Source organism: Phalaenopsis equestris, unplaced genomic scaffold (assembly GCF_001263595.1).
Source record: "Phalaenopsis equestris unplaced genomic scaffold, ASM126359v1 Scaffold000002, whole genome shotgun sequence".
Taxonomy (NCBI): Eukaryota; Viridiplantae; Streptophyta; class Magnoliopsida; order Asparagales; family Orchidaceae; genus Phalaenopsis; species Phalaenopsis equestris.
Window position 1 is genome coordinate 48029133 of NW_018164444.1, and position 13236 is coordinate 48042368.

Genomic DNA, 13236 nt, shown 5'->3' on the forward strand with positions numbered 1-13236 from the left:
TATATTATATTTATGTGCGTGTGTCGGAACTCATAGCTCGCGTCCTGTACCTCAACCTGTTGTTTGGCATCGTCGTTGTAAGACTCCTCAAGTCAGGAGCTCAAATCCTCTCTGAACATTAGAGGTGACTTGAGTCTTGTATAAGAGAGCCAAAAAAATACTTTTTACATTTATACAACCAAGACCTTTCATATCACCTAAGAGAATCATATTTTAACTTTTAAAAAGTGAAATATAATTTTTGATGCACGAGTAAGATGAGTATATATGTAGTAACTTTTAAAAAGTGAAATATAATTTTTGATGCACAAGTAAGATGAGTATATATGTAGAATGAAGTTTAGTTGTTAGATATGTAAATATATAAGAATTGAGTGAATGTATGTAAATCTTCCAAAAAAAAAAACTTTTGTTTTATATAAAAAAAAAGCACTTAATTACAATTATAAATAATATGAATAAGATAATATTACTAATTGATGTGTCACGAAGAAATTTTTATCATCTGACAAGAAACTCTAGGCAGTTTGAGCAAATTCAAATTTGAGATCATCTAATAGTAAAATCAAGCATCTCAACAAATGAACGCAATTATGCTAAAAGTGATCAATGTTAAAATAAGTTTAGATCAAACACAGAGAGTATAATTTAAGGCTTTGGTGCATCAATTAGAATGTTAAACAATCTCTAAATCTAGCTTGATTATAGTCAAATCAAGCAACTCAACAAGAGGAATCCAACGAGCTAAATATCATCTAATTTTGAGGCCGTTAAAATACTTAGATGTTATGCAAATAATTTATAATCAAGATAATAAATATAGATTGTCCGATCGAGTATTTTGATAACCTGACTAAATTTAGTAAAACAGTCCTCTCAAAAATTATAAATAGACATACATTCTTCACTTAAATGGGGGAGAAGAAGAGAAGAGAGTAAACTTATTATTAGAGTTTAACCATTGAAGTCATCAATATCATCGTAAGCTATTAGAGTTCATCATCGATCACATTCAACAATTATTGCAAATAATTAAGGCTATCATAGCCTCAACTACAGATTATGTAGCCAAATACCATTATAATGACTACTAACTATGACTTTTGTAGTTAACAAGTACTATTGTAGTTACCAACTATAATTAATGAAGCCAAATTATGACTATTGTAGCCAAACTACCGGTATAAAATTCTGATTATCAATTTTTGTAATCTCATCATATCTAATTCAGGGGAAGAGTGAACTTCTTTCTTAATATATTATTTTGATTTGGTCTGATCCGGTGATTTTTCCCCATTTTTAGAGCTTTTTCACATAAAAATTCTTAGTCTCCTCCATGCCTTGAGATATAGAAATTTTCTTAAAATAAAATTTATGTGCACATTATTCACAACACTAACATCATAATATCATATTACGAAGCCATTATAATAAATTATTTATCATTTGCACATGTTTGACAATGATAGAAATAACATTGAAAGATATGTTATGTTATAAAGCTGATGTGTCAACAAGAAAATTTTATGAACATGCACGAATATTATGCAAAAAACACACCAAATTCAAATTCAGAAATCTTTCGGCTCAAATTTCAACAAATTTATAGTCAAGTCGAATGTCTTGATAAGTATGCAAAAAAGTAATCCAATCAAAGTCCAAATGAGCTCATATCAAATATTTGAAGTGAACTCAAAGGCTTGAAGACTAGCTATTGTCAACTGCTTCCGATTACAGTCATTAAACCAACCATGACTATTATAATCAAACTACAACTATTATACTCACCTATTCTTATACAATTATATCTATAAGGTTAATTCAAAGTATTCATGACTTATATATAAGTGTTTTGTACTCTTAATTTACATAGTTGGCTATTTTAATAGAGTCTGGCTCCATGACTTTCTCCCTTTCAAGAGTTTTTTCACGTAAAAATTCTGCAGTCTCTTACACTTTTATAACAATGATGAATGATTTATGTTAAGCGCGATACGAATAATGTGATCCTTAATTATAAGGACACAAATTTATTACCAATTAAGTAGATCCTATAGCTATAACACAAAATCCAGTTCATGTTGAATATTTTACACAGCTAGTTAGTAATTGAACTATAATTAATAATATGGGATGAATGATGCACTACATTGGTTTATAAGACCAATCATATCAAATATAAAAATAGGATTTTTCGCACAATAACAAAATGATGGTGATATAATAACTTGCTGAGCCACTAATGAAATTGACTAAATTATTTTAACATGAAGATCATTTATGCAAATAAATCACCACATAAATATGAGAATAGATAATCAGCAAAATAAATTGATAATGAAGGTAAATCTAGTTATAAAGCAAAAGGGGCACATTCGATACTTATGCCGTTCAACTTATGGTGCGTTTAGGGTGTTGTTCTGGATTTGGAGTGGTTCAAACCAAACAGATGCACTACATTGGTTTATAAGACCAATCATATCAAATATAAAAATAGGATTTTTCGCACAATAACAAAATGATGGTGATATAATAACTTGCTGAGCCACTAATGAAATTGACTAAATTATTTTAACATGAAGATCATTTATGCAAGTAAATCACCACATAAATATGAGAATACATGAGCAGCAAAATAAATTGATAATGAAGGTAAATCTAATTATAAAGCAAAAGGGGCACATTCGATACTTATGTCGTTCAACTTATGGTGCGTTTAGGGTGTTGTTCCGGATTTGGAGTGGTTCGAACCAAACCTAAGCTAAGGTGTCGTTTGGGGCACGCGTTGGAACTCTGTTTTGCAAATAAGGGTCTGTTTGAGAGAGTTTTTTGTCTGCTTTATTTTTCAGACCGCTATTACAGTTCTCACTGGAGAAATGTTTTTCTGTTACTTTTTAAAAATTTTTATTGTTAACTGAATTGTTAAAGTGTGGTGACTGCCAGAAATCTGAGGTGTGTATTTTAAAAATAAAATAAATTTATAATAGCCACAACAGCTTTTTAAAAAATATTTTTTCTATAGCAGTTTCACAGAAGAACAACTGGCCCGATTCCGGTTGGTTCAATCCAGTTTTATGCCAACCGGAATCGGACCAATGGCCTGTTCAGTCGAACCAGCCGGTCCGGTACGATTTTCTAAACCTTGCAAACAACTACACTCATAACTTTCCAAGCACCTGGATGCAAATAAAAAGAAAGGGGGAAGATTTACATATATACCATCTAATTCTTATGCAAATACAAATCTAACATCTAAAACTTCAATTTTTACATACATGCCATAGTACCTATGTATAAAAAGGTTTTTATGGGAAAAAAAAAAGAATGACATGTAGTAAAAAGTTAAAATTTAGGTTTTGGATGGGTATATACATAAGAATTCCATGGTATTTATGTAAAGCCCCCAAAAAAGAAGCAACACCACCATCTAATGGAAGAAATTAAGCCAAGAAACTCTAATATAAAACATAGAACTAAACCTGAAAGCTAAAAAATTTTACTTGGAAAACTGCATCCAAGATAAAATTTGGCATTTACATGCAGATCACTAAATTCCTATATATTTACATATCTAACACCGAAACCTGACTTTTTACATTTATACCACCCACATCTTTCATAGCACACCAAAAAAAAAATCACTTTTAAAAAGTGAAATACAAATTTTCATGCATAGATAAGGCGGCATCTACGTAAAAATCGAAGTTTAGCTGTTAGACATGTAAATTCATAGGAATTCAGTGGCATGTATGTAAATCTTCCAATCCTACCTTACCAAATTAAAGAGGAAGAATGAACTCACAGTTGCAGACCAAAGAGGCATTCGAAATCGAAGAACAGAGGCAGCGAAGGACGTGTGAAGTTGAACGGCGAAGATGCAGTCGCCAACCGATGGATCGACGGTCGTGATCAAACCGAGGCCGTCGAAATCGCAGCTCTCGGCTCCCTGATCATGCTGCTGGTAATAGCTGTTGAAGGCATAAGAGATATTTGTAGGCCAGGCAAGGCTGGAGCATGATCCCCCATTAGATAGAGCTGTGCAGTCAGCTTCAAAACAAGCATCCATGGCTCTAACAGAAACATTTGATAACTCCTTATTGTTATTCACCACGCACCACCTGGAGCTGAGGTACTCCACATTCTGAGCACTGGCTAGTTTCTTCGAGCCTTCCCCGAAGTCGACATCATACTTCGCCTGTCCGTCGAAGGTGAAGATGCCGAAGTGCCTTTCATAGTTTCCGGTGGCTATATCGCGGCGATCTTCATCCAGAAGACTAAAGACATAGGTCTCTGATACAACTCTGTTTGGCCGCAACGGCGTGCCAACCTTCTTCTTTAGGTGCTCGAGTAAACCTTGCATGAAGGTTCGAGCAAAGCCGGCCGTGGCATTTACCGATCCGTCGGTAGGCCAGCCAATCCTACCAATGATGATCTCCATGTCTCCAAAACCAGCCTTGGTCAGTGAAGAAACTAGAGCATCGAGGGTCGAGTCGAGGAAATTCGTGTACTTGCCGTGTCGATGTGTGCTGGATCGAAAGAGAAAGTAATCGATGGAGAGGTTTTGGTTTTGTTGGAAGGTTTGAAAAGGGTGGATGTCGATGACGAAGGGCGAGGGGTGGCGGTTTAGGAAGGAGAGGAGCTGAGACATGGTTGTGTTGAGATCTTCTCTGAAGTGAGCTGTGGAAGGGAGGGTGGAGTTGGACTGGAAGACATCGGAGCTGCAGGGAACAATGATTTTCACTTTATCGGCTAAGTTGGCGTTGAGCAGTGCAAGCTGAACGTTAATGGTGGCGCCGATGATGAAGGGATGGAATTGCTGGCCATAGGAGAGGAGGAACGGCTCGTCACCAACAGCGATGTACCTATGGAGATGTTTCATTAGCAGAAGGACCTGAAGAAATTCATAGTTCTGTATTCAAACCTTCATTTGGCGGGTGGAGAATATGGGAATAAGCAATGGAAATTCTCGCAAGGGGCATTTACATATATACCATGCAATTCTGATGTATTTACATATCTAATAACTAAACTTTCATATCTACACACATCACTCAAATTTTAAATAACAAAATTACCACTTTTAAAAGTGAAATACACATTTTCACCCATAAGTTTAAAGTAACAAAATTTAGGTGTAAGACATGTAAATACATAACATTTGTGTGGCATTTATATGAATGCCCCTTAATTTCGGACAAAAATCAAGATTCTCTTCGCTTAATTTTAGCATGCCCTCCTCCATCGCATTTCAAACACCTTGAATGTCCATCATCCTCCTCTAATATTCAATTGCTAAAGCACTTTATAAAATTTCACACCACATTCTGATTCCATTCCTTAGATCCTCCAATATAAGAAATCCTAGATCTAAATCGGCTATGAAATCTCTAAAAATAACAATGACCTACCCATGCGCCAACCTCTTTCCTTTCAACCACTAACTCAAATAAAATTAGGGGCATTTACGTACATAACACCAAATTTTATGTATTTACATATCTAACGCCTTAACTTTACTTTTTACATTTATACCACTAAAATATTTCATATCATATAAAAAATACCATCATTTAAATTTTTAAAAAAGGTTAAAAAAATAAATAAAACACCTTTCTATGCATAGGAAAGGAGACATGTATGCAAAAATTAACGTTCTAGTGTTAGATATGTAAATACATAGGAGTTTGGTGATAGAGCAGCTAACGATCCGATTTTGACTCAAGTCGGGGTCAACTTTAAATCGGCTTGAATGGATTTAGTGTGGTTCGAAATTGAAATGAACTAGCTCGAATTGAGTTATTTGGATCTGTTTCAGCTTGAAATCGATTTCATCCATCTTAAAATTGAAATAAACCGGCTCAAATTGACTTATTATTTAGATCCATTCATGCTGAAAATCGGTTTGAAATTGACTTGTGACTCCTAATATTTAATTTACTTAGAATTAGACATATAATTTTTATAAATGAAAAATACTACAAGCCAATCTTGAGTCAGTTTGAGCCGATCGATATATGGCTTAAAATCGGCTCAGAAAAAATTCAATCAAAAGTTTCGGCTCATAGCTTGGCTCGTTTATTTTGATTTGAGCCAAAATTTGAATCGATTTTCGAGTGATTAACAAACTTCTAGCTAAATTCACAGCCCTACTTAGTGGTATGCATGTATGTACGTAAATCTTTCATAACATTATTCTAAACACACAAATCTATGCTTCAAATCCTCATACACCCATAAGTGACTAGGTCATTCCCCTTGCTTGTTCTCTATAAATAAGGCAATATGAGATGTAGGAACTCTTCAATTAGAGGATAAATTTTTAGTTTGTTTTGTTACAAATTTGTGAATGGAAGCTTGGTATCTTCACCTTTCAAGAGGCTCAGAGGCTAATCCATCCATGAAACGGTCAAGAACAAGAACCCAAGCAAGAAAATTATTTTAGTATTTACATTTTATTTATTTTATTTGCATTTGTTGTGTTTATAAGGGTGTAAGTGAGTCAAGCCGATTTGTGAGTTGGCTCAAGCTCGACTTGATGGATGGCTCGTGAGTAGAGCTCAATGATCTAAAAAGCTAAGCTAATTTAAAATACATTTAAACTAAACTAAAATTTAGTAGTTCAAGTATGAAGTTGTTAAAAATATTAAACTTTTATAATCTAAGGCATTTCTTAATTTTCTAATTTTTATTATTTTATTATAACAATTAATAGAATTACAATTATTTTTTCTCTTTTATAAAAATGAGTGACTTGTGAACCCACTTGAATTTGCGGAATTAAATACGAACTTGAGAGCTTGAATTCAATTAATCAATCAATCTCAAGCTAAAGCTGATGGTGATTGAAGCCCAACTTGACTTGTTTACGCAGCTAGTTGTAAGCGTATGTATAAAGAACAAAAGTTTTGTAATTTTCATATTTTAAATATTTGCAAAATTAGAACTTGAGAATTTTGGAAGGATTCCTTTGAGAGAATTCCTATTCGGATTCGAATGAAAGTTGCTATCAAAGCATAAAAATGATCAATTCCCCCTACCATCTCTAGCCACTCCTTTTAGAAAGGGCTAGTTACACTTTGGCCAAGGGGTTTTTCAACCAAGCCTTATATATATATCTTTAAGTGGGCCATTTCCAATTCCTCACTTTATTGGGTTTTATTATAATGCAAGAATGGTAAAGCATCTATAAATATTGTGGACATTAGAAATAAAAGGATTGATATAATTTGCAAAATTTAGGAGTATTACACTATTTAAAGAAGGCTTGGGGACAAACTTTAAACCATGGAAATTGCTTTGGGGTGATTTCAATTGCAACTTTGCTAAGTTATAAATTTATTATTTTTTATTTTAAAATAAAATCTCTTGCTATTCAACCATTTTTCTACATCCCCTGCACACTCCTAAATTTTTTATTCAAGTTCCACACATTTCAAAATAAATTTATCAAGCTAAGAGAAAGCTATTAGTCCAAATTATGTCTCCTTGATCTTGTCTTGCTCCAACTACAATTAGACACCTATAAAACCCATAGAAAATTATAAAATGCTCTAAAAGTATATTTTGACACATGCTGGTACCCCTTTTAATGGTTTTTAGCCCATAGAAATCCTCTATTTTTCTTCACTAAAATTCATAAAATCCTAACATTAGCTCTTGGTCAACCTTCATGTAAATACTAGGCCGAACTCCATCCATCGGTCATTACCCACCCATTCCTCCAAAAATAAATCCAAAATTTCTATTTCATTCCGAATCCCTTATGTGAGGCATCCAATTTTGGTGAACCACCATTCAAAGTCTACACCATCTTCCTCTCTCCTCAACTCTAAGACATTCATAAACATAACCCCTGACCTCCACAAGCACTCTTCCCTCCATCCCTAACCCAAGTTCACATCATAAACCCTAAAACAAACATTCTTGAGTTTCTCTCCAAACTCAATCCCACCAACTCTAAAGGATTTCACCATTCTCCCACCTTCCCCGCAACTCTCCTAAACCTTACTACACACTTTATGACTCTTAACCCTAATCATTCTTAATGATATCCGTTACAAGCCATATTTAACCAATTTAAACCCTTAACTTGTCCAAGATTCATCAACTTCTCTCCAAGGTTTCATCAACCTTCATGAGGTCTAAACCTCCCAAGAACCCCACAATGAACTTCAATCAAAATGGCTTATGAAACAGAAACCGCGGGCATGTTTTTGGGGCCTAGATCTACACTTTTTGAGGGGTGTTATGAAAGTGCCTTCATCAAAGATATTTTCATAGGTCAAAAAAAGTGGTCATCGTGATGCTTCCATGGTAGTCATCTCTATCCCTGAAAAACTGACTCTCCAACACATAATAAAGTGAGTTCAACCATACTCAAAGGCACTAAGAGATTGAGAAGAAGAATATAGGGAAATATTAAAAAATAGATCTGCGAGTCTGACTGCAAAATTTGTGAAAATGGAGGAATTATTCATTTGTAAGTTTGCTAATAGAGGAGAAGTTGAATTTTTTACTAATGATTTGTCCATAGAGACTAGAGATAAGGAATTAAAAATGGGAACAAAATCAAGAGAAGAGGGCATGCTTGTCAACTTTGTAACTATAAATTAAAAAGAAGCAACAAGATCATTCTGACAAATCCTAGCACAAGAGTTTTTGAAACCACCTCAGCGGAGATAGGAAAAAAGATAATCACTATTTACAACCCACGTAGAATAAGGGCGACAACAACTAAGCTCGTAAAAGCCTTTGAAAAAGAAGTGGCGGAGCCAAACTTTAGATTCGGATGGCAAAATCAAAATTTAAGGGGTGACAGGGTAACGAATACTTAAGTTTTAAAATGTAATTTTCTTATTATTTTTTTAACTATTATAAATATGATTATTATATTAACAATATAATAAATTTTAATTTATTATTAAGTATTTTTAAGGGGGGGAATTATAGTCCATCATATGATATTAATGAGGAGTGGAGGATGAGTATTTTGGTCCCCATTTTTTAAAATAAAGGGGATGCACAAGAGTGTGCACAAGATAGAGGAATTAAGTTAATATGTCATACTTTAAAATTATGACAGAGGATAACTGAACATAAGTTGAGAAGTGGTACAAAGAGTTATCATAATTAGAAAGCTATTAGTCCAAATTATGTCTCCTTGATCTGGTATTGCTCCAACTACAATTAGACGCCTATAAAACCCATAGAAAATTATAAAATGCTCTACAACTATATTTGGCACATGCTGGTACCGCTTTTAAAAGTTTTTAGCCCATAGAAATCCTTTAATTTTCTTCACTAAAATTCTTAAAATCTGAACATTAGCTCTTGGTCAACCTTCATGTAAATACTAGGCCGAACTCCATCCATCGGTCATTACCCACCCATTCCTCCAAAAATAAATCCAAAATTTCTATTTCATTCCGAATCCCTTATGTGAGGCATCCAATTTTGGTGAACCACCATTCAAAGTCTACACCATCTTCCTCTCTCCTCAACTCTAAGACATTCATAAACATAACCCCTGACCTCCACAAGCACTCTTCCCTCCATCCCTAACCCAAGTTCACATCATAAACCCTAAAACAAACATTCTTGAGTTTCTCTCCAAACTCAATCCCACCAACTCTAAAGGATTTCACCATTCTCCCACCTTCCCCGCAACTCTCCTAAACCTTACCACACACTTTATGACTCTTAACCCTAATCACTCTTAATGATATCCGTTACAAGCCATATTTAACCTATTTAAACCCTTAAATTGTCCAAAGCCTTTACAAGATTCATCAACTTCTGTCCAAGGTTTCCATCAACCTTCATGAGGTCTTAAACTCCCAAGAACCCACAATGAACATCAATCAAAATGGCTTATGAAACAGAAGCCGCGGGCATGTTTTTTGGGGCCTAGATCAACACCTTTTGAGGGGGGTTATGAAAGTGACTTCATCAAAGATATTTTCATAGGTCAAAAAAAGTGGTCATCGTGATGCTTCCATGGTAGTCATCTCTATCCCTGAAAAACTGACTCTCCAACACATAATAAAGTGAGTTCAACCATACTCAAAGGCACTAAGAGATTGAGAAGAAGAATATAGGGAAATATTAAAAAATAGATCTGCGAGTCTGACTGCAAAATTTGTGAAAATGGAGGAATTATTCATTTGTAAGTTTGCTAATAGAGGAGAAGTTGAATTTTTTACTAATGATTTGTCCATAGAGACTAGAGATAAGGAATTAAAAATGGGAACAAAATCAAGAGAAGAGGGCATGCTTGTCAACTTTGTAACTATAAATTAAAAAGAAGCAACAAGATCATTCTGACAAATCCTAGCACAAGAGTTTTTGAAACCACCTCAGCGGAGATAGGAAAAAAGATAATCACTATTTACAACCCGCGTAGGATAAAGGCGACAACAACTAAGCTCGTAAAAGCCTTTGTAGAAGAAGTGGCGGAGCCAAAACTTTAGATTCGGGTGGCAAAATCAAAATTTAAGGGGTAACGAATACTTAAGTTTTAAAATGTAATTTTCTTATTATTTTTTTAACTATTATAAATATGATTATTATATTAACAATATAATAAATTTTAATTTATTATTAAGTATTTTTAAGGGGGGGAATTATAGTCCATCATATGATATTAATAAAATTAAAAAAGATGCCTAAGGGGTGGAGGAATAATATTTTGGTCCCCATTTTTTAAAATAAAGGGGATGCACAAGAGTGTGCACAAGATAGAGAAATTAAGTTGATGTTTCATGCTTTAAAATTATGGGAGAGGGTAATTAAACATAGGCTCAAACTTATTACAAAGATTTCTCATAATTAATTTGGATTTCTGCAAGGTAGGTTTATTATGTAAGCTATACAATTATTGAGAGGTTTGATGGAGAAGTACAGAGAGAATAAGAAGGATTTGCATATGATTTTTATTAAGTTGGAAAAAGCTTACGATAAGGTTCCAAGATATATCCTTTGGAGAGTTCTAGAAAAGAAAGGTGTTGATATGACTTATATTCAAGTCTTTAAAGATATGTATGTATACTAGAGTTGTTACTTGTCTTCGAACAGGAGGATTGACCAAATATTTTCTTATTTCAGTTGAAATATATCAGAGATTGGCTTTAAGCATGTTTCTTTTTGTATTAGTAATGGATGCTCTGATTGGAAATGTACAGGAGTATGTACCTTGGTGTGTGCTTTTCGCTAATGATATCCTTCTTGTGGATAAAACTAGAAAAAGAGATCAGAAAAAACTTGAATTATGAAGGTCAACTTTGGAGTCTAAAGGCCTTCGTTTGAGTAGAACTAAAATTAAATACAATACATGGAATATAATTTTAGTAGTAGTAGCTCTAGTGGCTGAGCTATAACTATGGGTGATCAAATCATCAAAAAATGTGAACATTTTAGATATCTCGGGGCTATTGTTCAAAGTGATGTTGATATGGATAGGGATGTTATTAGTAGAATTCAAGTTGGATGGTTAAAGTGGAGGAATGCATCAGGCTTATTGTGTGATAGAAAATTACCGTTTAGACTAAATGAAAATTTTATAAGATGGTGGTAAGACTTGCTATGATTTATAGCCCAGAATGTTGGCCTTTAAAAGAGAAGCATCAAACAACATTAAGTATTGTTGAGATAACAATGCTTAGGTGAATGAGTGGCTTGACATTTAGAGACAAAATGTGAAAAAAATCTATCTGTGAAAGCAACTCTAATAGCAATTAATACCAATTAATCACGCAGCTATCTTCTAACATAATAGAAGCACTACAACTCTATCAAAATCTCAACACAAAATATAAGAACATATGGAAGGCACATGCTAGACACAATCCCTATGCATTTTTTACAGATCTAACACCTAAGCATTGATATTTACATTAATACCACCTCACGTATGCATAAAAATAAATATTTCACATTTTTAAAAGGGGCATACAATTCTTATGTATTTACATATCTCACAATTCTTATAAGAACATATGGAATGGTGGTACAAACATAGCACACAATTCTTATGTATTTACATATCTCACAACTAAACTTTCATATTGCACTCAAATATATTTGATATCATATCATAATCAGTTTTAGTTTAGATATGTTGGGTAATGGTTGTATTTTGGATGTGATATGAAAGATTTGAGTACTATAAATCTAAAAAAACAAAAGCTTAGTTGTTAGATATTAAATTCATAAAAATTGTGTAGAATGTATGTAAATGCCCTACAAACATCATACAACAGCAAAGTAGAGAAAATCAACTCAATTTGCCATATCCCCTGATTACTCCAAAATCACATGCCCGTAAACTCTCTGCTCAACATTCCACACACACACACACATACACACCCTAAACCCTAATTCGCATATGAAGTAACCGACTGCTAAGAAACGAAATCAAGAGAAGAAGAGCTTACTTGATTCGCACGCGGCCCTCGACTCCGCCATTGGGAAAGTAACGGGTGATGTTATCATGGACCCAGCTCGCCGCCGCCTTCTTCGAGGAGTTGAGAGGCGCGAGCATACTGTTTGGGATTCCGACCATCACATTGATACCGGAGCCGGCGAGGCTCTCGAGAACGGCGGGATCGGCGTCGAAGAGCTTCACATTGGTGATATTGTTCGAATGGAGGAGTCCGGAGACAACCTTCTCCGGCGGGAGGGGATGCGAGGAGGAAGTCCCCCAGTTCACACCCACCGCCACCGCCCACCACTTTCCCGCCGGCGATAGCACCGCCGCGAGGAGGAGGAATAAGACGATCGCTTCCCGGTGACGGCACCGCATTTCGTTCTCTGATGGCAGATCAGAGAAGGAGAAAGAGAGTAAAGATGAGCCTTCGTCCTATAAAATATTTCATCCCATACAGTAGCCAGTAGGTGGTGTTCATGGCAGTGATAGTGGTATCCAAGACAGTTTTAGTGGTATTTATGATAGTATTATGATATTTTTTATATGATGATATCACCAATATTATCATAACTAAGGCGTGTAAATGAGCCGAGCTTGAGGGAGCCCAAGCTTTGTTCATGTTCAGCTCGTTAAAAATATCATTGTTCGTGTTTGGTGATCGCTAGTTACTCTACGGTATACCTAGTGATATTGAGATGAAATTTTATATTTAAAATGAGTTTTATAAATTATATCACTTAAGATCTACCACGGTTAAATAATATTCACTATATATAAACGCAAGTGCACGTATCACTCAAATAATATAAGAA

General features: G+C 34.5%; 1 protein-coding gene across 1 annotated transcript; it reads right to left on the reverse strand.

Moving 5' to 3' along the window:
* Positions 1-3596: 3596 nt before the first annotated feature.
* On the reverse strand, positions 3597-12864 carry LOC110027289 (glucan endo-1,3-beta-glucosidase 9; the record flags this gene model as incomplete). Its single annotated transcript, XM_020728649.1, is given in 2 exon segments — positions 3597-4862; positions 12432-12864. Coding segments are annotated over 2 exon segments (1464 nt in total). The 5' UTR covers positions 12800-12864.
* Between the last annotated feature and the right edge of the window lie 372 nt (positions 12865-13236).